General features: G+C 51.5%; 3 protein-coding genes across 3 annotated transcripts; 1 reads left to right on the forward strand and 2 right to left on the reverse strand.

Annotated features, from left to right (window-relative positions):
* Nucleotides 1-6: 6 nt before the first annotated feature.
* Nucleotides 7-4456, reverse strand: LOC113147055. Its single transcript, XM_026336225.1, has 6 exons — nucleotides 4369-4456; nucleotides 3778-4316; nucleotides 3234-3581; nucleotides 1291-1335; nucleotides 959-1140; nucleotides 7-187 (listed from the first exon to the last, which is right to left on the reverse strand). The coding sequence occupies exons 1-6, from the start codon at nucleotides 4454-4456 to the stop codon at nucleotides 7-9; spliced, it is 1383 nt and encodes a 460-aa protein (XP_026192010.1).
* A 5817-nt stretch (nucleotides 4457-10273) lies between these two features.
* Nucleotides 10274-14959, reverse strand: LOC34623367. Its single transcript, XM_026336226.1, has 11 exons — nucleotides 14909-14959; nucleotides 14334-14537; nucleotides 14052-14180; nucleotides 13685-13888; nucleotides 13223-13390; nucleotides 12845-12961; nucleotides 12425-12550; nucleotides 11758-12025; nucleotides 11213-11319; nucleotides 10682-10840; nucleotides 10274-10378 (listed from the first exon to the last, which is right to left on the reverse strand). Exons 1-11 carry the CDS (start codon nucleotides 14957-14959, stop codon nucleotides 10274-10276), a joined length of 1638 nt encoding a protein of 545 aa, XP_026192011.1.
* A 238-nt stretch (nucleotides 14960-15197) lies between these two features.
* On the forward strand, nucleotides 15198-17549 carry LOC113147056 (AF4/FMR2 family member 4-like). The gene is made up of 4 exons (XM_026336227.1): nucleotides 15198-15234; nucleotides 15546-15821; nucleotides 16119-16235; nucleotides 17191-17549. Exons 1-4 carry the CDS (start codon nucleotides 15198-15200, stop codon nucleotides 17547-17549), a joined length of 789 nt encoding a protein of 262 aa, XP_026192012.1.
* Nucleotides 17550-25782: the final 8233 nt, after the last annotated feature.

Genomic DNA, 25782 nt, shown 5'->3' on the forward strand with positions numbered 1-25782 from the left:
ATCATTTTACCCTTTTAACTGTATGGGTAATCCGTGCAGAGTCATCTGGTAGGAGCATGCTGGCACGTAAGCCATAGACTGCTTGCAGGATTCATGCAGAGCAGAGACACCGCTGTCAACAGCGCTGCCACCGCTGGTACTTTTTCTCATTTGGCTGTGCGTACTGTGGCACCGGTTCCTACTGTTGCTGTTTCTTATTCTGATTCATAAACTCTTCTATATCCTTTCGGATCAGCTTGGCCGTTGTTTTAATTTCGGCTCTGAGAGTAACCAGCTGCGGTGCTTCCTCGGGGGTGTGGGACCGGCGCAGGAGGCAAGCATCCGCTTGACGAGCGATGAAGTCAGAGCGCAACAAAAGCAGCAGCAGTTTCTGCTGTTGATCTTCTTCGTTGTCCTCTTGCTGTTGCTGCTGAGCAACGAAGGCCTCTTTGATATGGAACAATGCAGTAGCAAATTGCTGTAGCGATCTGACGAGGTCGTCACCTTCAACTGCTAGCAGCCCCAATATAGTTGACTGAGTTATTAGGCTCTCTGCAAAGCCGAAGTAGGCATCCTGACCGACAAACTATAAACCACGGAACTGAGAACCAAAGATCTAAGCTACCACCTAGCTGAAACACGTAACTCGAAAAGCTAGTTTTGTACACAGGTAGCTACAGGCCCTACAGTGCAAGGTGCCCCCAACCGCGAACCGTATTCCCAAACAGTTGTTCAGGAGACATGCAACTGTATTCTGCGGGCTGGCTTGATGGCGTTCGCCATGCTCCCTTGGATAACGACTCCTAAGTACCGAGGGTGTAGCGGCTTCTGCAGCTTACCGGTATCCTCTGGAACTTGCATCACTGCGAAGGCATGGGCTGTTTCAATGGCTGTCATCCCCTGATGCTGCTGGTTTTGCCGCCGCTGCTGATGCTGCTCCAAGAACGCAGCAGCAAGTCGTAACGGTAGTCCGCCTAACCACGTACAGGTGATACCCGCTGAGAAACCACTTTCTCCAGGAGAGTTGCCTCCAACTGCCTCTCCTGGGGCTGCTGCTTCTGTCGTTTCTACGGCAGAAGCGGCAGCAGGGAGTGGTTTGAAGGGATCGCCTAATATGATTCTGTTGTGCCTTGCCAGCGTATTCGTGGGCCTTAGAGTTGCCTTGAAAAAGAAGCGGCAGCACACTGCTGCTTGTCTCTCTTTTCCTAGGCCTAAGGAGGCTAGACACAAGAAACCCCACGGCTCAGCGCGATTGGGGTTTAGGTCGTTTGCTGCTGCTGCTGCTGCCAGCGCCTGCCGCAGCAGCTGCTGTTCCTTGCCTTGCTGCTCTTCGTTTTGCTCTTGCAGGTGCTGGTCCTGTTGCAGCAGCAGCAGGCAGGCAGAAAGCCCGAGCCACCCCTCCGCCGTTTCTAAAAGAGACAGTGCTTTGGAAAAGTACTCACAGCCAATGGTCCCAAGCCTGCGCAGCAACACGCCCCCAGCGGCTGTCTCAAGCGAAGTGCAGAGACATTGTGACACGCCGTATAGGAACGGTCCGCTTATTCCATCTAAGGCACTTCGTGTCTGTATAACGCGGACCAGGGATGTTTTTCAGCGCTAGCTAGCCTCGTGTGGCCTTTGGCGGGCAGCCGATCTTAAAATGTTGGAATGGTGATTAGCGTCCTAGGACTAGGGTGTATCACCCGAGATGGAATGCAAGCTCGCCGCATCTGAGGTAGACCGCAGAGTCAGTGGTTGGCTGCGCGGCTTCAAGGCTTTTCTGAAAGAGGGCGAAAGCCCTACGTGGTCTCTGTATTCTCCGAGCAGCCTCGGCAGCCAAGGATAGACAAAGGGCACTAAACGGAGAGGAAGCTAGCAGACGAGAGAGGACTGCGTGGGCTTCCTCGTTGGCTGCATCCAAAACTCAAGGACAGAGGCTGAGAGGGTCCGAGTTAGCGTATGAAAAGGACCAATCGAGATAAAACTAACAGGGAGCTGCACTACCGAAAGCTTTTTTGGTGCATGAAGCTAACGGAAAAGAAGAGCATCATACACGGTTAGCGAAGGGGGATTTTCGTGAGAATCAAAAAAACTGTGGATGTACATCAGCCAACAGCACATTAAGGTCAGCAGCATATTCACATATATCTGATATCAGATAACCAGGTGGGGAAAGAGGGACAACAGCCGAACGGCCTTAAGCAAAAGGGAATAAACGAATCATAGGTACCGAAGCGCCAAAAGCAAGCAAACATGCATCGCAGCAAAGGGCACAGGGAGGCAAAATCACCAAAAACCTCGAAAACGACAGAAAAAAGGAGGTTTTTAAGGGAGAGGGTGCCCGTTAAGGAAGCTATACGGGCAGAGAGGTAAGGAGAAAGAAATTTGAAAGTCGCAAGCCAGTACTGCCAATTTTTCAGGGTGCAGAAAAGTATGGTATTCAATTGGTGAAATTAAACCCTATAGCCCAATCCCGATACACTCCAAGCTTTGACTCCTAAGCAACAGCAGTGGAGTACACGGCCAATGCATGGGGGTAGAGGTTTCCAGCCGAACATGCGTTCATCCAAGGGACAGACAATCAAGCCTTTAGGCATGAGGTGTATAACATCGACTTTATATGCGTCTTACCCTGGCAAAGCATAAGGGCCTGAGCCTCGATCAGTAGCAGCAGGTTACTGCCTTTTATAGTTGAAGAAACTAGGGAGTCTTCTCTGAGGAGCCGGAGGGCGAGAGCTCCTAGGCTGAACTTCGTGAGCAGCAGCAGCAGGGGAACAAACAGGCCTGAGGGCCCTTCCTCTAGCTGCAGCATCCAGTCTTCCGGTAGACTTGGGAACTGTCAAATAAGTACCCACAAAAACACCGAGTTACGAGAGCCAGGTGTCAGCCGGTGAAGTAAGGGAAGGAGCGAGTCATAATAGAAAGACACATTTCGACATCGATTATAGGCACGTAGGCCACCAAACGATGGCTCTCCAAGAGCCGAGATTCCGCCAGTTGTGCAGAGCAAGGCAGGTAGCAACGAGATACCGAATACAGTGGCAACACTGCATTTAGTAACCGACAATAGTGCCGCGGGTGCAGCCTCATCCCTGCTACGCTTGTTGCAGCAGCCTTATTACCTGCTGGATTATTTCGTTCTGAGGCCACTCGCTCCACATCTTTGGCTGATTTTGATGGCTTTGTTGGGCATCTATGCCCTTGTTGTCCATCTCTTCGAAAGCTTCTAGCTGAAGCAGATACAAGTCGAGCAGCTGTGTCTGCAGATGATACACAGAGGGCTGCAGTGCAAGGGACAAAGCCGCTTCGAATCGTTGAGCATCTCCCATGAACAAGAAAGAAAGAGCGAGACAAAAAAAGCAAAGCGAAAGCGGAGGATCTGCTGGCTCCTCCTTTGCCCCTGCTGACGAGCTCCCAGCACTCAAGCCTTCTCCAGAAAACGAGATCTCAACAGGGCCATCTTCAAGCCGCTGCTGAGGCCTGATATCGTCTTTCAGGTGTTGCTGCTGCTGCAACCGCTGAAGCAGCTGTTGCACTGCTACAGAGAAAAAGCCCTGGGCTTCTTCTGGTCGGTTACAGTCAAGAAGGAGACATCCCAGCATCAGCAAAGGCTCGGTCGGAGTCTGCATAGCGCACATCCTGAATGAATTGCGTTAAATCCCAACGCATCGTGAGCACTTCGCAGGAGAAGCTCATGAGGAAGAGCATTCTTCTGTCCCGGCGCCAGATTCTGGGTGTTGTGTCTCTTCCCTTGCTGCTGCTGGTGCCATGGTTACCCCTGTGCTGCTGAATTTTTTGGTTTTTATACGTCGAACGCACCTGATTCACGCCTCCAAACTTGTTGATCGCCTCCATCAGGGCGGCTTCGGCTTCGTCCTTGTTGCTTTGGTCGGCCCTCAGGAGCAGCGATGCGAGCTGTACGTACAGCAGTGGCTCGGAGCATGAAGCAGCAGCAGTCACTACTCCAGGTGGTGCTTCAGCTGGTGGCAGCAGCAGTAGCTGCTTGTGGTACTCGATTGCACCATCTAGGTCTCCAATTAGCTCTGATTCGAAGCACAAACGGCGCAATCGCTCGTGCTCCGTCTGCTTCCTGCATCCAGTCGCTATTTCTGGTCCACCTGGTGCAGCTATTGCTGCCACGGCGTCAGCAAGGGCTGAGGGTGCTTCGACTGATTCCACCCGCGGTAGTGCCACTTCGCCAACTGACGCAGTCCCTAAAGTGTTGTCAGAGGCTCCTTCCTCTCCTGACGCTCGCGGTACTGCTCCTCCTTCAATTTCGTCGGGGCCAAGAAAAAGCCTCTCATACTCGGCTTTTGCTGCTGCCGTCCTGTTACAGCCAGGGAAAACAGCAGCCAAAACTGTGTACAGAGTCCTTAAACAAACTGTACTCTTAAATTCGCTGCTTGCTGCAGACTTTGAATATCTCAGTATCAGCAGCAGCTCCAGCAGCCTGCAGAACTCTACTCCCAACAGCTGCATCACTGAGGGCAGCAGCCATATGAAAGCACGCAACCGCAGCAGCAACAGTTTGTTTCACTTTACGGTAGTCGCAATTTCTGTATTTAGGGCCTCAGAGAGGGCAGCAAAACAGTCAGCCAAGACGATGCATTTCCGCTGCTGCTGCTGCAACGCGGCCGCCCCTGAACTCCACTCGATTGGCTCGCTGGTGCTGCTGCCTCTTTTCTTGCTGCTGCTGCTGCTGCTGCTGCTGCTGCTGCGGACAGCCGCAGCCAGTAGTGCGTCACCGCGGACTCTGTCTCTCACCGCTTGTCGCAGCAACTGTCTCAGTTGTCTCTCCAGTTCGGCAAGGTGGCCACGAGATTTAAGATCCATTTGCACCCGGAGCAAGAGCTCCTCCATACCTACGTCTGCCGCTTCCTGCGCTGCTGCTGCACCGCCTGCTGGACCTCCTGGCAGCACCCGCGAAAGAGAAGACGAGACAAAAGAGAGACTCTGGAGAGCAACCGAGGAAACCCCAGCAGCCGTGTGGCGTAGCAGCACATCCCCCCATGGCCCGCTGCTGTCGTCATCTGACGAGTGTGCCTCTTTTTGCTGATCCGCATGGTCCACCACGGCATCAGGGCTGTTTGGTGAAGGAGCTGCTGCTGCTGAAAAGTGGAGAAGCTGTGAGGGGATCTCCGGAAAAAGCGGCCGCAGAGCTGCAAATCACGCATAGCGTACAAAATAAAGGTCTTTCGAACGACTTTTTGAGCGTGTGTGTTCGTGCGGTCTAAAATTCGTCCAGTGTCAGGATTAGGATACAGTCATACGGTGATGAAGTGCAATCGAGAGTTTGATAACCGCTCCTGCCGCCTCAAAAGGATCTTGTCCTGTTTTTTGTTCTTGCTGCTGTTGCTGCGAGGAATCCCCAGCAGCAGCGGCAGCGGCTGCAGTGGCGACCTCAGCGTACACCGCGGAGAGCGGTAGAGTTAGGCTGTCGGTATGCTGCTCTCCCTTCCTCAGAGCATCAAGTGGCACCCAAGCTTTTGCTGCCAGGTGCTTCCAGCCAAGTGAAGTGCCATTTGAATCTGCAACAAAGTTCGCAAACCGTAAGCTGTGACCCTTCCTTAAGGTTTAGGACCATTTGATCTATCCTCTAAGGCGGTGAGTGGCCGGCGCTGAGCTATGCATACCTAAGAGCATTCGTATCACCCCCGTGCTGCATAGTGGTTCGGTGCGTGCTCTGCAGAGGGCTTGTGGCTAAAGGCTTGCGAATTTTGCGTTGTTACCTTGTCGCTGTGCAGCTGCCTTAAGTTTATTTGAGGCTGACTTTGCCCCCCTTTGCCCCTTCTCCTCGCTGGCCTTTTGCTTCTGTTTTGGCAGCAAGTAAACCCACATGCCACCTCCATGGTCGAGGGTATACACAAACCGGGAGATAAATCCGCGTCCTCTGTAGCTTTTGTAGCTCCCCGAGCTCTGGCCGTCGCTGCCCTCCCAAGCGATAAACGGCTTCGGAGAAGAGGCATACAGGCCATCTTGCTCAGCTGAAGGCTTCTCAGGGGATGAAGAGGGAGAAACAGAAGTGAGAGTTCCGGCAGAAGCAGGTGGGCGCCCCTTGGCTCGGCCCTTCTGCGAGCCACCCGCAGGTTGGCTCTGCAGTTTTTCCTCCTGAGGCTTTGGAGCAGGCTTGTCGGGTAGGTGCAAACAGCCACCGTCGAGACACCCCTCAAGCAGCAGGAGCTGCAATCGCAAGAGCCCCGACAGCCGCGGGAACAGCGGCAGCATTCAGCACAACCGCAAAAGAACAGGAAGTTAGAATGCGGCAGCTCCATGCATCGAGTCGCCGTATAGCCCGTAGTACATCATCCATACGCTTAATATCCTAGCACAGGGCTCTGGCTTTCTAAAGTGCCGCGATCTGCTATGCATAGCTAAATTTGTGGGGCATGGCTAGGAACCCGGAGTTTGGTTACACAGCCGTTAAGCGGGTTTAGCAGCGAAAAACTCACCGAATAGAAAAACGGATGCGAATCGCTGTCTGTCGAGGACCCCCCTATGTAATCGGGCAGCGAATGAGCGCCCTCAACCTACAAACCTACACCTACATGCATGTAGCCCTTAGCTCCCCGTCTGAAGCCGCAAACTACGCACCCTAACGCATGGCCCTTTTACTAATGGGCACTTCCTGGCAAAAAAGAAGCACCTGAGCTATTCTCCGCATGCCACTCTACAATGGTTGCGCCGCAAATAAACTCAAGAGCTACAAGCGTACTGTGACTGTAAAGACATTCCAATCTTGGCTGTCCTCAGGGGCACCCAGGAAGGAAGAGGCCTCAATGCAAATCACCACCTCGACACACCGAATGACCTGAGGTGCTGCATCGATTGACGGTATTGCCGCTGCCTGCTGCTCCTTTACACTCGCCTTCGGTGTACCGTTCAGCTGCCGTTGCTGTTGTGTAGGGTCGGTGGAAGGCGCTTCAGTGGCTGTGGAGGCATCTGTGGGTGCTGTGTAGCGGAACACGAGTTTTGAGTGCAGTTGTGTCGCTTCGTGGATAAGGGGGACAAGGTCAATATGCTCGGTGGCCAGCACACCTGATGACTCCTTATGAGCTTCTGAGGACCCAACCAAGTGTATGTACACTCCATGGCATGCGTTGTCCAGCATCTGCGGAGCTGCAGAAACGGACTCACATAGAACAAGAATTCGGGGGTGGAGAGGATGAATAAGGGACCGGGAACATGACAAAGTTTCTTAGAACCGGGTTACACGAAGGCATGAGCCGCTAAGGGAAGCTTTGAAGCGGGTGGGTAGCGTGGCAGAAAACTGACAAGCGGGAAGCAGAATCAGGCAGAGTAGGAAATAGCCTCAAAATGGACAGCAAATGGTCAAATGGCCTTAGGATCGCAGCACTACAAGAGAATCCTAAAGCAAAGGAGACTGATACCATTAAGCGACCCCCAGCAGCTGGAGTTTACATAGGCTGAGCTTCACGTGGGTCCTGTCGAGTTCTGCAGCGTCTCCATTCAGTGGGCCGATCTCCAAAGCATCCGCAAACAAACCTGGGGCTGCAGATACACGCTCCTAGAGCATAACTATCTTGATGGGCACTTTGGGCTTCCACTTAGATGCAGCCTACGAGCGCTTTATATATTGTTTGAGAGTCGCATGCTGTTTACTTGTTCGTCACAGGCATTTTGCCCACGTTTTTGCATGTAATTTGTAGGAGGCATACTGAGCTAAAGGCGGAGATGTGCTCCCTGCACTGCACTAGGTCTAAGCTTTCAAACTTTCCGGGCACATTGATGGCCTTCTAATTGCCGTCCTTTTCGGTTTTTCGCTATGTGTATAGATGAATGTAGCAGCGTTGCTGTAGACTCACCTGAAAGACACAGCCGCAGGGCCGCCTCAGGAGGCACGCCATTAACTGTTTCCACCTACAGAATAAGCAAGAAGACTACTTTATGAGTCTTGTATTAAAACATGCGGGTTTGAGGCAAAGGGGGAAGCTAATCGTTAAGCCAAATGGGAAATACTAGGATTTTGAACAGACGCTCCAGTATCAAAGATTGAATTTCAACCACCCTCATCGTCTCGGTGCCTTTACAAATAGGGCATGTGTGCTAGAATTAGTCCTTAGGGGTTCTGGGGGGGGGTTGTTGCTGACGTGAAACGTGAGCTCAGCAGAATCTGGTTGGGCCATTCCCTTGTGGAGCTGCATTGCGTCTTTCCTGCCACTTCTTTCAAGGGTCTCTGCCGCTGCTTTAGAGGTATTGACCTTCCAGGTGACCTGGAATAACCGTTTGTCCACAAAAGTGGTACATCATAATACTACACATCGAGGCTGAAACACTAGGTAAACATCTGTACACGGAGGGACTCGACTATCAGAATAAGGACATATTCATCTCATCCTTCGCTCAGACCGGTAAGCAAAGTTCTGAAGCCTGAAATTTTTGGTAAATTGCTACTTGCGCCAGGGTTTTCGAACAGGGATAAGTGACAGTAGGGCCTCCAATACCACAGTTGGGCCTCATGCAAGGCGAATCGCAGTACTTTTGTGGTTGCAGGAGCATTCTAGCCAGTCCTTATTCGCAAAGAGTTGGTGTATGAAGAATGGTAACATTAAACAGGTGCACTAAGAAGAAACGCATGAGAGCCCCACCGAGAGCGAGACCTAGGCCCCATGGCGTTTTGGCTGCTATGAAGATGCTCAACGCAAAGAGACAAATTATACTAAAAATTAATCTAAAATTTAACAAGAATTCACCCCATCTGCACAGTTTGCCTCGATAAAGGTCCTTCTTAGGTCTGTTGGGGAGGTAACGCCGTATTGTAACGTGCTACAAGAGCACTGTTTATGGGACTTTAGAAAGTGAAGCACATTAATATATAAATTCTATTTCAATAGAATGAGCTCATTATTTTTACTTGGGTTCAAGTAAGATCGGACGGTCCAGAAACAGTATGGCTACCAAATATTTGGTCGAGTTTCAGTACACACGTGTTTCCCGTTCCATGCTAAAGCTTCTAGATGGCATCCCACTTAAGCTAACAAAGCGCAGCACTCAACGCATAAGAGCCATTATTTTTCTGCACGATGCGGGATAAGCATATGGTTGAGTTATTCGGAGCTGCTGCATTCTTCCGAGGCCTTCCGGATAACGGGTCGGATAACGGGTTACATGGCAAGTTAGTATAATCTATTCACCGTCGTGCACAGAGGCCTCCAGAAAGAAAAATCAGGAAAAGAATTAACCAAAGCTTAAATGCAGCTTGCGAATTCATCAAACGTTACAGACGATGGTACCCATGTTTAATACAAATCTTTTTGCTTGTTCTGTGATCTGTCCAATCAAAAAGCGGGATGCGTAAGGTGCAATCACAGCATTACCTTACTCGCGCCTTTACATTTGCTTGAAGAGCTCGCCTCTTGAGGGACAGCATAGAAACAACGCACCCCGGATGGTGCCCCTCCTCATTTCGACGCCATGGCTTGCAGTACATACCGGCGGCAATCTGCGCAAGCATGCAATCGTTGTGCCTCCTCCACTCCTGTTTCATATTTGTAGACAAGCAATACTGTACAGCTAACAAGTCCTCTAATTTTACATCTAGCAGGTTTACATAGGCAGTTTTCCTACCCACAAATAAGCACCTGTGTGCGCGCTTTTCTTGCCTGTATCCGTACTGACGCAGATGTACATATGCAGGCACGAATGCACGACATGAGACGCGACAATTGTAAGTAGCTATAAGTTCTGAACAAACTGTGGTCTCACTCGTCCTTTTCTCTTTTCCACTCTCCCATTTATGCGGAAGTGGAGCTGCCCCCTCAGCATTTTCTATGTCTACGCCCTCCAAATACTCAGTTCACAACAAAATAAACAGACAGTAGAAAAAGTAAATCCCCCCTCACCAGGGAGAACTGTCCGTCCGCCCTGTGCACGCCGCAGCGTCTGTGCACCTGCGGTATTCCTCGGTGCTGCCGAGGGCGTGAGGCCTCTAGGCAAGGGCACTTATCAACCAGCAGCAATTACTGCTGCTCAACCCAGGCACAACATGGGGCTACGTTTTGCAGCGGTTCATGTACAAATGTTTGTTTACTTACATCTATTCATTTGAACGCACTGGCATTGGTGACTATGTTCAACTACATGTGTAAGAGGACATTTACTAAACTGTGATCAGGTAAGGAAACACTGCATTAGTGCCACAAACGGGGCTCCTGGAGGGGAAAAAGCTGCGGAATGCATGCATTTCCTGAATCTCTGATGGGAATATATATGCAAACACCCAGCAGAAAAGCTCCAGCCTCATATATCGTGCATCTACTCCTCTATGCAGCTGTATACACTCCTTATATACGGAGAGTTAAAGATTGAGAATTCGGTCTTTAATGCTCTTCACCACCGTCAGCTGCTCAGCCTTCACCCTGCTGTTTATCCATTCAGGAACCCCCGCCGTCCTCAAATCCGCCTAAACAGACATGTATTTAGGTACACAAACAGAAAAGGTAAACAAAATGAAAATACCACGTAGGACCGGCAACGCACTCTGTCAGAGAAAAGTACACATACGTATTTAAACGTTCTTTTTGTCCACCAAACGTTTGGTCTCCGTGTCTTACAAGCAATTTACTAGCTCTCAGCTGCAACTATCTGTTATCGTGGAAATGTGCAGAATGAAGAGCAGCGAACAGTGGTGTACCACAACATGCCCAGCTAGCACAAACGGACATACGTTATTTGAAACTTAGATTAGTGCTTTATTAGCACGCACCTGTACACAGAATGTAAGCACGACGTCATCATTGGACTGTCGCTGTATGTCATATCCGGCGAGGTGCAGATTCGCCCTCACGAGACCCTGTATTTGACCCTCGATGCTCTCTGTCCAATCAACGGACTCGCAACTCAAAATCATCCGGTTCTCATCAACCTATACGAATAGACGAGCGCGCATCCATTCAGAAGCTCAAAACAAAAGAAGTGGCAGCCTCTTTGAACAATCAAACGCTACTAGAAGAGGAGAGGGCCCGCATTTCATGAAACGGACGCCCCACCCCTCGAGTTACGGCTAAATGCACACATGGAGTGTCCTTAGCAAACGCCGCACATATGATAATACGCGGATGCACCCGCGTTAGTAGAATTATTCAGGTGCGATGTATGAATGTAATCATAGAGGCGTACTATGTCGCTTCTTGCCACGACACGCAAAGAGCGATGCTAAGAAATGCGTGCCCAGCTTCTCACGCCGATGCATGCGTAGCTATAGCATTCTGAAAAGAATCTCATCTGCCTCTCATACCTTGGTACTCCAACAAGCAATGACAAATTCTCGGCCTGAAAACCCCCACTGGCCTTTAAAAGCCTGGTACACAAGGGAGAAGTTCCCGTCGGTGGCAATGGTAACGACTGCACAGACACGAGGAGCACACGGCAACAAGTACACACGCGACTTTCAAGGATACGAGACAGTGCAACCTACTCTCGTTCATATCACCACCACGCACGAAGCATATTAGCTGCCACGTAAGAACTGGCCTATGCACAAGGCACTTCTGCGATGTGCACAAAGCTCGGCGTCCGCACCCGGACGCTCTGCGCTGAGTCATCCGCTAGAAACAATCTTTCGAGCTGCTTCTACGGGGATCCCATGAGTGAACTCTTGAGAACGTCTTCTGCAGACTTTCTCTCTCATGAAGTAAGACGTTGAAAGCGGTTGTGTCATGACCTGTTGCTGTCTGCTTTCTAGCTACCCTCTTTGAGGCAAGGTGGTGCGCTTTCACTAGAGTACACCAATTTGTCACTCCACAGCGGACCTGATGCCAGGTAGAAACGTAGAATTCTTACCTTTGCTGGTTGCGGAATCGAACTCCATTTTGTTTTCAGGTTTCGAAAGATAATCGATGCATTTTTGAAAGTCCACCTTTCCCAAGTTGATCCGCCCAGCGCCTAGTACCGGCACGGCATCTCCCGAGGTGATGCGCTGTCCAGCAGCCACGTGGAACTTGTACTGTTCGCACTTAAAGGTCTCATATCCCCGACATCCGATTTTTTTGAAAGCGGATGGATCGTCTAGGTGATCCACAATCCACTGCAATTCGGAGCTCACAGCTTTCTCCTGGAAGCCGGGCACATACAGCAGACGTGCTTACCGATGAAGGGACGAAAAAGCATTCCTATGCTCATGAGCTCATGTACTGCCACACATATAGACTAATCAGTTCTCCGCTGCACTCATCCGTGATGACCGACGTGAGCAGCCCGGCATCCCACTGCACCTGCAACTCTCCAACTACGAATGCGATCGCTAAGAGATGATCAAAAAATCATTTAAAATGCCTCACATGCTTCCTTATGCAGCGGGAACCCCAACCGTATCGCCATCTTTCTAGGAGCATAATGTACTGCGCCTGTCGCGGAGAAGATTCTCCGCCACTGACACTACTGAACCAAAGAAAAAATGTACAAACGGCAAGAGCCCGCCACGCTAAGCGACGGCAGAGGCTGCCCTCACCCTAGGCTTGAAGGCGTGCCATGCGGGAAGCTGCTGTGGGCCTTCGTCTCCGTCGAGTGCCTTTGCTGGGGAGGAGGCAGTAGATAAGGATCCTTCTGATGCGGCTGCCGCATGCTCCCCTCCAGCCTCTCCCTGCAGCAGCAAAACAGAGGTTCGTGTCATAATGCACGAGAGAGCAAGAAGCAGCATCCAGGAGAAGAAGCGGGGAGGGTCATTCGACCCGGCCTAACTGGTAGTAGACGACGACACTCTCACACTGGAAGCGTGAGAAAAGAGGATCCAGAACTTTTATTCGCAGCCACTTATGCTTTCCAAACGGCGATACACAGGCCTTTCCATACAGTCGAGACGATACACAAAGGCTACCACCACACACCCCTACATAGCACAGGCGCAGTGCGCAGTCGCTGGTCGGCTCACATATGGTTCACTGGGGGGCCCCGAGATCCGCTTGAAAACTCGAACTGAAGAAACCTCGTTTTCGAGGCCTTCTTTTCGCAGTACTACTTTATACCAAAGGGCGTCCGACTGCGTACCCTGAAGTGTGCAACAATACATGCGGCAGAGGCCGACAACGCGGGATTTTTGAAACAGAATACACGATCTATCACTTTGAAAGCTCCCTCTAGAGGCCCTTTTGTGCGAATGCGCATCTGTCCCAACGGAGAATAAGTATGCATGTCTGCATTCGCACGCGATGCTGCTCAGCCCTCGCAGGTTCCCTTGAAAGCGGTCGTGCTCTGTGATGCCTTGTGCGTGGCACCAGTTGCAGCAGCTCATGACGAGAATAACTCTCACTTCGCCTTCAGACTTAATTTCTCTTGTCTCATAGAGAGTTGCTTTTTGCTGCTCGTTGCGCTGGGTGGTCTTGAGGACCGCACCGTCAATCTGCGTGACGCTCTTCCAGGCCCCCACATCTTCGTCTTCTGCCTCCACATCAACGCCGCTCAGATTTAGACGCACAGTCTGCACGCCACATGCGATTAAAAAGCAGGGAACCTTCGACCCAGTAGATCTCGAGGACGCAGACGGATACGCCGACGCCTGCGCTAGCAGCTGACACCGTTCCCTTGCGTCGTCAGAACAAATCATGGCACGGAGACACGAAATCGCCACATAAAAACGAGGCTGGGATATGTGCACAGACGCAAAGGACACCCCGCTTAGCTAAAGAAGCAAAACTTAACATCTCGAACACCTGGTCATCTAGCTAAACGCAGCGCTGCTCGAAAAGCGCGGTGTAGATGCGCCTCGTTTCACCTTTGAGATGCCCGCAGTCAGTGTGGTCGTTATGGCAAACTCCAGCTGCCCGTTCTCCTCAATAAGCGCGTACTGCACAGTCGGGTTCAGCTTTTCTACAGCGTTGCGGATGAACCACGAGACCCCCAACTGCTCTGACACTGGCGAGAAGCTCGTGCTTCTGCTTCGATCAAACTCCCATTCCCCGATAAATCGGTTGATGATCTACGCACCAAAACACAAAGACGCAACTCGCCCTATCTACGAAGCCTGGCCCCTGCGTTCTGCAGCCTACACCCCGCAAATCGCACTGCCCACTCGCGTTTTCGCGCTGCAAAACAGAAAAACTCTTGCTCCTTTGCTTAGACATGAACAGCGTATTGCGCACCCGTCGATCGAGAGGCTTGGAAGCCTTAGAGAGCGCTCTCGCTGGACGCTCAGCGCTACGCGTAGACATGAGCCCTCGAGGCCCCTCTCGTTTCAGCACCGCGTCAATGTACTGTTCGGTTGCCAGCTCCTGGAGCACATTTTCGCACCAGATGAAAGGAACCCCTCTTTTCCCCCCTAAACCTTTCTTGGCGCGCATCGTCTCAAGTGTGGACGCAGAAAGATTTCTGAGCTCCCTGCGGGAAAGAAACAGACGCGAGAAAAATCCGTCCTGCGTTCTTACCAATCGTCTGGGGCTGAACGGCTCTCCAACGGATGGACTTGTATCCTCCGAAGCAGCCTCAGGCAGCTGCAGCTTGAGGACAGAGGCATCCAGCTGCCTTACACCGCCTTGCAGCAGGGGAATATCGGAGACTCCGCCTTCAAGAGGCAAAAGAGGCGGATACAGCAGCTGCTTCACAGTTCGCCACAGCGTCCGAACTTGCTGCTGCGGCAGCTGGTGGAGAGGCACCAGATACTTGTAGAGGTAGCGCAGGATCAAAGGCAGCCGATACTTCTGAGGAGGCGCGGGCATCAAGCGGGGGAAGAGTGCCTCGTGCGGCTGTACAGACACACGGAACGCCGCGAACAAACATCCAACCCCCCAAGCTGACGACAGAAATGTTCGAGAAAGACAAGCACGCAACCAAGCAAACTGGACCCCACAGACAAATAAGGTGCAACAAAACTCATGAGAAGTCGCCGCAACAGCCGCTCTGCGGCTAGAAGAAGAACGCCCCTGCAAACAGGAGCACCATCAGTCTGCCAGAAAAGCCGGAACCTCTTGATTCGCCACTAGGAGCTCCAGCACATGCCCACCTGCAAAATATCAAAGTTGAACTCATGAGCGCTGACTTCTCGCTCTGCCATTTCGTGGACGGCCTGGAGCTGCGAAACGCGAACATCACGCAGCGGCGTTCTGCTGCTACTGCACTCCAGATCTACCTCCTGTTGCTGCAGAAGACTCGAGGCACCACATTTTGCGCAGCAGGGTTCCTTACGCTGTCATCTTCGCTTCTCTCTCGAATTGCCTGATGCAGCAGCAGCACAAGGCAGAGAGCACCTCCAAACACGTGCTCGAACCCTAGGGAGTTCGCCAAAGGCAGCAATGGCTCCCTCAGGAGCATCAGACGCTGTCTCTCCAAGTGCATCGTCAGCAGCTGCTGCTGCAGCAGCAACAGCAGACGGCTGAAGCCGACCACTGCTCCTAAGCAGCAGCAGATCGCCGTTACCCCCATGCGGGGTAGCCAGCTCTCCAGAGTCTGCGGCAGCTCTCCCAAGCAGCAACTGCTGCTGCGGCGACAGTGGAGCATCTGGTGACAAGCTTCCCTCAGCCGCAGCGGCAGGATCAGCAGCTGCAGGAGGAGGCACAGCAGCAGCACTCGATGCGCCGCAGCAAGAGGCAGCAAGCACAGCTCCAGACAGAAAGACGCGTAGAAGTACTCCAGCCGCAAAGGAGGCAAAGCGGCTTCGGCAGCGGCTGCAGCTGCTGATAATTCCGCCTCCTTAAGAACGTCGCTGCCATTGCAGCTGGCTGGAGGAGAGGGGCCTGGTGACACCAAAGATGCGCGCCTCGTAAACAGCAGTCGCATCAGCTCCGCAGCAAAAAATAATAATAGCTGCAACGCGAAGAAAGCCGAAAAAGGACACGGCAGTCCAGTTGCCGCAGCTGCCGATGTTGCTGCTGCCGCCGATATGACAACTACCGCCGACCCTCCCCACGTGACGAGCAGCAAAAACAGCTGCTGCGCTGAAGAGAAATACGTTTTTTCTGAGCGGAGACAGCGCACGCCCTACGTAGTGGCGTCAAACGCGCACCTGCCTCAGCCCGCAGCCAGACGACACTTTTTACGCTTTCTAAGCGAAAAAAAAGCCTCAACTCACCTCCTCCCCCCCTTTCCTTGCGTCACCTCCTTCCCCCCTTTCCTTGCCTCACCTCCTTCCCCCCTTTCCTTGCCTCACCTCCTTCCCCCCTTTCCCTCTCCCCCTCCGCATGCGCATCCCCCCTCAATTGTGTATGTACCTGAAGGGGACTCTGTGGCAGCGGAGAAAACATCGAGCTCCCAAAGAGAAGCCGCAGCGTCGGCAGCGGCGATGGAAACGGCTCTAAGAGCGTTCCAAATTCCCAGTGGCTTTGCAGCGAAGCGCAGCACTACGGGCAGCAGCATGGGAAGCAGCAGCAGCAGCAGCTCGAGCACGCTGCTGCTGTGCTGCAGTCTCCGTACCGCTTGCCTCACAGGACCCCACAAGGGGGCTGCGGCGTCAGACACCGCAGCCTCTGCCACTACTGCCGCTCCTGCACCCTCTCCTGCTCCTGCTGCTGCTCCTGCTGCTGCTCCTGCTGCAGCAGCAGCGGCATTCCCCGGAGCCGCCATCCAGACACTCCACTCTTCGGGAGCCGCAGCGCGGAGAACGACCGCTGCATGCACGGCCAGCAGCAGCACCAGCAGCACCCCCTGTGCTGCACTCGCCAGCGTAAGTCGCCCCTTCCACCAGCTGAAGCCTTGGGCGCGCTGCACTGCAGCTGCAGAGACTGCACTGTGTTGCTGCTGCTGCGGCGGAAGCACAGCAGACGCGCAGCCGCTTGCTGCCGCCGCTCCAGAGCTTCTAGACGCTGGAGCTCCCGCAGCGCTGCTCAGAGCCTGCTGCTGCTGCTGCACAGCCAGTGCAGGAGCGCCGCCAGAAAAAAAGGGAAGGAAGAACTCCCTAAATCGGGGGTGACAGCTGAAGGACAAACTCTCGGTGGGCGCAGCGCCAAACAGAAGCAGCAGCCGCAAGCGCTGCTGCAGCAGGCTGAGAGGGGGAAAAGGCTTTTCAGTTAGGGCCCCGGGGGCCCCCAGGGGCCCTCGGGGGGCCCCCATGCGCGACAAAGACTCCAAGCCGAGGGCATATCGCCAAGCAGGAAGCTGCAGCAGCGACCGGCAAGGGAAACGGCAAAAGACACCGGCTGCAACTCCGGCGGAGGGTGCCGGTGCCGCTGCCGCTTGCTGCTGAAAGCTGAACTCTGAATCGTCTGCCTGTAACTACGGTCCAACTGCACAACAACAACCCCCCTCCCCCGTGACACCCCAAGATATCTGCTCGCACCTTTTTCTGAACAGCGCTCAAAAAGACAGGCACTGCACATGCAATCAACAGGGCCGCCGTCGCCTTGAAGGTCTTCGACGTTAGCAGCAGCCACACGGGATCTGTAGATACACCCCAAGCCAGCGTGCCCGCTGCAGCAGCTGCACCCATGGCTTGCGTTGCAGGGAAGGTGGAAGTCGCTGCTGCTGCCGCTGCGGCTGCTGTCGCAGCGGCTACAGAACGAACTCGAGCCGCCTCTTGTGCTCCCCTGTCTCCCACCAGCTGGAGCATCAAGAGCAGGAGCTCCACCAGCAATAGCGACATGCAACACCGCCAAGCCCCTCTCAGCAGCAGAATCAATGAGCACATCGGAAAGCCGCAGTACGCAGCCTGAGACACACACACGCAACCCCACCAAATCCGCAACCTTTTAATACCTTGATGCGCGCAAAGCAACGATCGTACGGTGCAACCCCTCCCCCCTGGCAAGATGCACGACACACACACACACACACAAAATCTAGCCATTTCCGTTGACTTTTCTAGAATCACCAGCATTGTTTCAAGGGAAGGCGAAGGATCTTTCAGCCGCAATTGCCGCCGCCGCTGTTTCTTTGCGCCGTCCTGCTGTTGCAGATGCTCCTGCAGTTTCAGCTGTATGGACAGCTGGGCTTCCCGAAGGTGCAACGGGTAAATGCCTTGCACCACTCCGGTGCCGAGGCAGACGTCTAAAACCCCCAAACCCTGAAGAAAGCAAACCGCTCAAGCCTCCCGCATACGCCACGGAACAGACAGAGAGAGAAAGAGAGCGCTGAAGACAAGCCGGAGGACTAGGTGTCATGACAGGGGGCAGAAGAAAGTCTGGAAAACTCAACAGCAAGCCTGCTGGCAACAAGCCCGATGTCAGTGACCCCCCCCCCCCTCACACCCCACCTGGAGAGACTGAAAAGGTGCATCAACTCCAAAGCGCATGGACAGTAATTCCCCTAGAATAAGATCCGCCTCCTCATGCGGCGTTAAGAAGGTATCCGCATCTCCGCTGCGCAACCACCGCACACCCCAAGCGCAAAGCTTCCTCTGCTACGTTCATTTTGTCGAGCAGAAAGCGCAGTCTGTCTGTCAATGGAGACTACTGATAATTTGAGGACCTATAGTCTAAGGGAGTGAGAACAACTTTGATTCTTTGGCCGCAAGAAAGTCTTCCCCTCTCCTCTCTCCTCTCCTTCTTCTTCTCCCCACCCCGAGGATCCCAAAAGCCAAGCTTTCAGCCAGAATCTCACAGCGCACTGACCTGCCCTCGAAGAAGGATCTGCATCTGAATCTGAAGGCGGCGTATTTGTTGGTGAGCGTTTTCTTCGTCCCACCCGCTTCTTCTAGCAGCAGGAGCAGCCGCTCAGGATCCCCCCAGACAAGCAAGCCAGTACAATTCTGGGAGTTTTCAGCCGCAAGACTTCCTCCAATGAGCTCCGCATCCAGCACGGGGTGCCCCTTGAGTTTGCACAGCAAGTATTGCTGCAGAGACTCCTCGACAGCGTCACCGCTTCCACCCTCTACTGCTGCAGCTGCGGCAGCCGCCAGCCCAACCCTCCACGCACTGCTGCTGCTGCTGTCGCGGAATCTCGAGCTGCCTCCACTGCAGGCAACAGGCTGCAGCAAAACAACCCACTGCGTGCTGCTACGCCCCTTCGGAGGCACTTGCCCCTCCTCGAAATCGCCTGCTCCCAGCGCAGGTGATGCTACGGCTGCTGCTGCTCCTGCCGCTGCGGAAGTAAGTGCTGGGGGAGGAGGCGCAGACACAACTGGCGACAGAAGGAAGGATATAGACGATGAGAGACGCGGCAAAAAGGAGGGCAACAGAGCCGCCAACCCATGCTGCTCCTCGGATACTGCTACTGCTTCTGCTGCTGCTGCTGTTGCTGCTGCAGCTGCGGCTGCTGGAGTCGCCACTGCAAGTTGCGCAGCGGCGGGAGCAGGAGGAAAGCCTCGTGTCATGGCTGTAGAGCTGCGCAAGTAGGAGACGTTGCAGCTATTCATGCTCTGAGAACGCCATCCACAAGCGCTGGCATACGAAAAGGCATATCCATCTATATATATATATATATATATACACTTAGACACCGGCATATCCATACAAACAGGCATATCCATACAAACAGGCATATCCATACAAATAGGCATATCCATACAAACAGGCATACCCATACAAACAGGCATATCCATACAAACAGGCTTATCCATATAAACAGGCATATCCATATAAACAGGCATATCCATACAAACAGGCATATCCACACAGACAGGCATATCCATACAAACAGGCATATCCACACAAACAGGCATATCCATATAAACAGGCATATCCATACAAACAGGCATATCTACACAAACAGGCATATCCATACAAACAGGAATATCCATACAAACAGGCATATCCATACAAACAGGAATATCCATACAAACAGGCATATCCATATAAACAGGCATATCCATACAAACAGGCATATCCATACAAACAGGCATATCCATACAAACAGGCATATCCATACAAAAAGACTTATCCACACAAACAGGCATATCCATGTAAACAGGCTTATCCATACAAACAGGCATATCCACACAAACAGGCATATCCACACAAACAGGCATATCCACACAAACAGGCATATCCATACAAACGGGCATATCCACACAAAAAGGCTTATCCATATAAACAGGCATATCCATACAAAACAGGCATATCCATACAAAACAGGCATATCCATACAAACAGGAATATCCATACAAACAGGCATATCCATACAAACAGGCATATCCATACAAACGGGCATATCCACACAAACAGGCATATCCACACAAACAGGCATATCTACACAAACAGGCATATCCATCTATATATATATATATCCACTTAGACACAGGCATATCCATACAAACAGGCATATCCATACAAACAGGCATATCCATACAAACAGGCATATCCATACAAAAGGGCTTATCCATATAAACAGGCATATCCATACAAACAGGCATATCCATACAAACAGGCATATCCATACAAACAGGCATATCCATACAAAAGGGCTTATCCATATAAACAGGCATATCCATACAAACAGGCATATCCACACAAACAGGCATATCCATACAAACAGGCATATCTACACAAACAGGCATATCCATCTATATATATATGTATCCACTTAGACACAGGCATATCCATACAAACAGGCATATCCACACAAACAGGCATATCCACACAAACAGGCATATCCACACACACAGGCATATCCATGCAAACAGGCATATCCATACAAACAGGCATATCCATACAAACAGGCATATCCATACAAACAGCAAGGTAAAAAGACTGAAAGCTTCCTTGCTTTGAGGGGAAGCATGAGGGACGGCAAAGATGCACTGCCAGCGCTAGCAGCCGTTTCCTCGAGCAAAGCAACAGCAGTGCTGCAACGAGCATGAGCGTAGTGAGATGCAGTAGGGGCAGCAGAAACGACAGCATCCTATCTTACGATGGATCGCGTGACAAAGTTGCCTTGGCCGTTTTGTTGCACAGAAAAAAGCAGCGCCTCTTGCCGTTGCGCATCTACGGGCTGCAGCAGCTGCTGCTGCTGCAACATCCTCGCTTATCTGTCTGCTCCTGTCGCACATGCACTGCTGCCCCCGAGTTGTTCTTGGTGCTTCTGCTGACAGACGTGTCTGCTCGTCTGGCGGCTTGCTCCTCTTGCTTGCTGCTGCCGCGGTTGGTGGAGGTCTAGCCTAGCCGTGGCTCCGCTTCTTCTATTAGGACCGTCTTCACGGCTGCTGCGCGTGCTCATGAAGAGGTGATAACAGAGCGATCCAGCACACGATGCTTCCTGGAAGACTCGTTGCACTCCCGCGGAGGACTATCTCCTCGAAGCCAGGAACCCCACTCCCTAAGTCCGTTACTGTAGCTGCAAAATGAGCGACTTTCGATCCAGTTAATTGCTTGTTGTCGCTGGAAAGAAACCCTGCTCAATGGATAGAAGATCAGGAAAGAGAGCTGAGGGGCCCGTGCTTGCTGCTGCGGCTGCTGTTGCGCATGAAGGGATAGACACAACGGCTACTGTACATACTGTAGGAATCAATAAAGGCATCCCGTAAATTATTCTAGTCTATCTTTGGGTACTCCCTTAACTGCTGATACGCCTTGGTCGACACGGTTAGCAGCTGCAGCAGCCGACGGCACTGCGTGCGCCGTCGCCCTCCCTCGTAGAAGGAAAAGTCACTGCCTTCTTCATGAAAATAACTAATGAAACTTGCAGCACAGGCATCTGCTGTCTGAAACTGTACCTCCTTTCAACTCTCTAAGGCGCAAGCCTAACCTCAAACTGTACCTGAATACGCAGCAATTCAATGCCTCTCCTCCCCCCGCCCCGCATACCAGTAATCATTCATGGCCATCCCCTTCCTCTCTACTTCTAACCTCGCCACGCTAGACGGATAGAATTCTACCCCCCTAATTCTAACTCCCCCACACGCAGTTCTAACTGGGGGGCCCGCACTGAGCGAAAGCTCTCCTCTATCGATCAAACCTACGAGCACCACATCAGCGCTTACACGTAACTCGTTGAACTCAAATCCGAAACATCCAGCTGAGCGGGCGTCGCTTACCGCCGTAAAATACGCTACTTTGGGGAGAGTTTCCCCCCCCGCCGCCGGCAGTAAAAGCCTGAAGCGGGGCTAACAACCTGTTTAGGAGCTTGCACCTCTCTGCGGGGTGACGAACCTGCAGACTGAAGAGGCCTCTTGCCTGCGACTTCACTGAGCTGCTGTGACACTGTGACCAGAGGCCCCTAGGAGGGGCCTCATCTGCGCCGGGGCTTGCGCGTAGCCAGAGAATGGCAGCCACCGAACCGCTCCAAAACACCATGTAGCGGACGGAGGAATGCCCACGAGCTTTACACCCCATTAGTTGCATTAACAACGAAGTAGTACACAAGCAGCTCATCTTTATCCGTCGGTAGAGCTCAGTGCAGAGTAGCGCCAGCTCGATAACGAAAGACGCAGCGTTGGGTGAGTAGTCGCTGGATGTTATGTGCAGTATTTGAACAAAGGAATTTCCTACTAAGAAACCAAAGCAAAACCATCAGACGAGATGAGATCAGAGGTTTAATGCTTATCGAACTCCGAGCTAGCTGGTTCCCCTTCGAAATGCGTTACAAAAAATTAACGTCAAATTGCTCATATTTGAGAATTTTTACTAAAGTTTCCTTCTTAAATGCAACTACCTTAAAATATTTTACAGTCGGTCTACACTATATTTTTTTTTACATGAACAAAATTCTATTGTTTTAAACAAGTTACATGTCTTATAGTTCAACTGAGTTCGCATGTTTACGAGATGCAAGCTCGTGGTGCTCTGGGTGACACCTATGCGTACCCTATCTTCCCCCCTCCGCCCATATCGGGAACTTTAAGAGGCCCTGAAGGGGGATGGAGAGAGCTTTTGTGCAGTCATTCAACGACCTTCTAATAAGCTTATTTGAAGGCTGGAGCTATGTATCCTTCTCCAGAGATCGTAGATAGAACGCTACAGCTGCTTGTACAGCGTGATTTGATGTAGCTGTTTCTCTAATCCACTGCCCTCTTGATGCAGTGGCATGACACTTTTCCCACGACTGCTGTTGGTTTTGATTAAGTCGTCAAAAATTATAATAGTTTTATTATCGCTGGCAAGAGCCTTAGAAAAGGAAACTCAGACTGACGATAATGTAAAGACTGTTGGGGCAACTGAGGCCGGCTTGCAAGCGGACATGAGTGCAATAGCCCCACAACTGGTAAAAAAGTATTATATAACAGCTTCTTTCCCGAGTGTTTATGGTTGGGTACGCAGACACGTATGACGTCTGTACATATAGGCAATCTCGAAAATTACAGCAGCCTGTTGGGCATGTACCGTCTTTGGTACCCCCAATTTAAAGAAGACGGATGCTACTTGCGGCATCTCTGTTGAAAGGACAAGCACATCGACTGTGACTCTTTTCATGCATACATACTCGTCTGCCCTCATGAATTCCTACGAATCATGCCTTCGTAGACCTAACTACTCGGTTTGATGCCAAGACCAGCTCAATGGGAAGTTTTGATATAAGTGAAAACGCAGAAGCAGGAAAATATATCAGTAGATCAGCATATCGAGGAATAAGATGCTTTGGCCTACATAAGCCACAACGTGGATTAGCAGTTATTTTACCAGTGTTTTTCCTAAAGTCTACCCGAAGTGCCACATAACATGTTTCCAGGCTGGGCAGCGCCTCAGCGATTGACCAATTGACCAGAGACGCTTCCGAAAAGTATAGACCACTTGGGATATCAGAAGTAAATGAGCTCAACTTCTGCGCTTTCGCATAAGAAGTTCTCGTCAATTCAAGGCTTAGAACCTATGGATGGGGTTTGGGTCAACCGGCCTAGACTACAGTCTGAGAGGAACGAGAAAAGAAAGCCACAAGAACCATTTAAAATGTTAGATTCTCTGATTTGCAATTGATCTACTTAATAAATGCAGTCTAAGGCCTGTAGAGAGCAGGCTCGTGCAGCAGTAGGCATGCGTATCAGCCGCCTCTCAAATCCTCCCGCACTAGCGTTGCCTGGGAGTAAGCATCGTATTTTCCGAACAACCGATGCTGGTAAGAGAGCAGCGGGTATCGGTCTCTTCCTAAATGCTACAAGCTCTACACAATTCCAAAATACTGCTTGCTATTTTCATCGCTTCACAGAAACCGAACAGCGGTATTCAGCGAGGGAAAAAGAACTTCATTTTGGTGGTGGGGAGTGAGCGAATACCGGAGCTACTCAGGTGGGTGACCTTCTACTGTCCAGGCTCAACATCAGAATCAAATATACCTTTAAAAGCGGCTTTGAACGCCTTGTGAATTCTTGAGCAGTTGTCTCGGTTGGATGCCTCCCGCAAGTGTGGAAAAGCACTAACGTACACCAAGAGCATCGCCGACGTGGTCGCCAACTCGTAATCGCGATGCCCCATAGTTGATTAATGCACAGCGCAGCCGCTTATGTATGCGAAAACTTGCGCATTCGGTCCAAATTGCGTGTGCCTTATGTTTTTTGATATCGGTGGATCAGCTACCATTGCCAAAAATCAGAATGGAGCGAGGGGGAGCGCTACCAGGTTAAGAATGACCTTCTGCGGTTTGGAATAAATCACGGAAGGGGCCATCTGTACAGTTCGACTTTGCTGGTCGGTGCTGTTTTGCAGAGAGCACACAAGCATGTTGTTCGGGGTATAGTGATGCTGACATTACCGCGTGAAAGCTCTTACGCTTTCTTCTTGTGGCACGGGATACGTCCCGCGGCAGAGGAGCACACAATGTCATGGTTACGTTAACATCTGCTGAAGTCGCGAAACTCTACTCCCTCCAGCCATTTCCAAAACTTCTTGGGTCAATAAATGGATTTGGACTGACCTGACCATAACTTTTTCGCTAGACTGCGGGAATCTAGGGGTCATTCGCCATTACGTCGTTCTCCCAAACACTCACCATGTATGTCCATTTCATCAGTTGCTGCAGCGCTGTCAAGACTCAGGAGGTCATTCAATTATTCTCAGCTCATGTCTGGAAACTCAGCGGATATCACAGAATTATCATTACCGGTGGAGCTCCGGAGTTCGTTAGTGCTCTCTAGCATGCCTTTAAAAACCGCATACACACTGAACTTGATACGACCACTGCAAACCACTCGGAGCCGATGAAAAGACAGAGCGCTCGAATCCCGTCCTTCGACAGTACTTAAGACTCCGTGTTCACAAAAATCCGATTGGTTGGCTTGGATTTCTTCCTTATTATGAGTTGATGTATAATGCAGAAGTACACCCATCGCCTCGTGGCTCTTCCGCATCCCTCGTCTACACGGGCGTCTGTCCGATGCAGCCTTGGGCCTGGCTGTTCGGTGTCAGCAGCCACCCCTAACAGAAGGATTCAGAGAACAGCTGGCTAGTGCATGCAAACTTATTCGGAATGACCAAGAGAGACTAGCACATTAATATGCTAAGCGCCTGTTGGCTGTGGGTTTGGACCTGGATAGTTGGTTCCGGTACATCGGGAGGTTTTACGAGGTGCATCAAAAGATGACCAACCGAAGATCTTTGCGTCCAAGTGCCTAGGGCCATCTGTCATCCTTGCATAGATCAGTGCTCTTTCTACTTGCTTGATTACCCTAAAGTTGGAGATGCCACAGAACTATCGATATTCGCCCATAAAAATGTCTCCAATTTCTCCGATCTATTTGCAGACCTTGCCGTGCACCCACATGACCCGGGTGAGAGTGGAGGACCTGCAGAGAGCCGTAGAGATGCTGGACTCGATGATTTCTGAGCACCGATGATAGCAGACGAGAGTGTATGATCAAATGGGTTGGAAAACGCCGACCTTAGTGGATAACAGGAGCAGTTGCGGGATCTGTTGCCTACAAGAGAATTCGTGACCATTTTCGGTATTCAATGCCATTCGCCGTGGACATTATTCTCGTGTTTCTTAGGAATTGCCATCCTTCAGCGTGATTTCTACTACAAATAGCTACATCGATTAATGGGAACTGCCTGATGCGTTCCGGGTTATTATTCTCAAGATGCT

Source organism: Cyclospora cayetanensis, unplaced genomic scaffold, assembly GCF_002999335.1.
Source record: "Cyclospora cayetanensis isolate NF1_C8 unplaced genomic scaffold, CcayRef3 CcayRef3_contig_98, whole genome shotgun sequence".
NCBI classification, from domain to species: domain Eukaryota; phylum Apicomplexa; class Conoidasida; order Eucoccidiorida; family Eimeriidae; genus Cyclospora; species Cyclospora cayetanensis.

What these genes read in the sequence shown, in the direction of transcription:
- LOC113147056 (XM_026336227.1), top strand. Translation starts at nt 15,198, where the DNA reads ATGGCTCCCTCAGGAGCATCAGACGCTGTCTCTCCAA. An exon ending in ATCAGACGCTGTCTCTCCAA is followed by an intron (nt 15,235 to 15,545) that starts GTGCATCGTCAG and finishes CCAGCCGCAAAG; the next exon opens with GAGGCAAAGCGGCTTCGGCA. An exon ending in CAGTGGCTTTGCAGCGAAGC is followed by an intron (nt 16,236 to 17,190) that starts GCAGCACTACGG and finishes TTTTCTGAACAG; the next exon opens with CGCTCAAAAAGACAGGCACT.
- LOC113147055 (XM_026336225.1), bottom strand. Translation starts at nt 4,456, where the DNA reads ATGGCTGCTGCCCTCAGTGATGCAGCTGTTGGGAGTAGAGTTCTGCAG. An exon ending in AGTTTGGAGGCGTGAATCAG is followed by an intron (nt 3,582 to 3,777) that starts GTGCGTTCGACG and finishes TGCGCTATGCAG; the next exon opens with ACTCCGACCGAGCCTTTGCT. An exon ending in AAGAGCAGCAAGGCAAGGAA is followed by an intron (nt 1,141 to 1,290) that starts CAGCAGCTGCTG and finishes TTCTTTTTCAAG; the next exon opens with GCAACTCTAAGGCCCACGAA.
- LOC34623367 (XM_026336226.1), bottom strand. Translation starts at nt 14,959, where the DNA reads ATGGCAGAGCGAGAAGTCAGCGCTCATGAGTTCAACTTTGATATTTTG. An exon ending in CGTTCAGCCCCAGACGATTG is followed by an intron (nt 14,181 to 14,333) that starts GTAAGAACGCAG and finishes AATGTGCTCCAG; the next exon opens with GAGCTGGCAACCGAACAGTA. An exon ending in GGCACGCCTTCAAGCCTAGG is followed by an intron (nt 12,026 to 12,424) that starts GTGAGGGCAGCC and finishes GGCTTCCAGGAG; the next exon opens with AAAGCTGTGAGCTCCGAATT.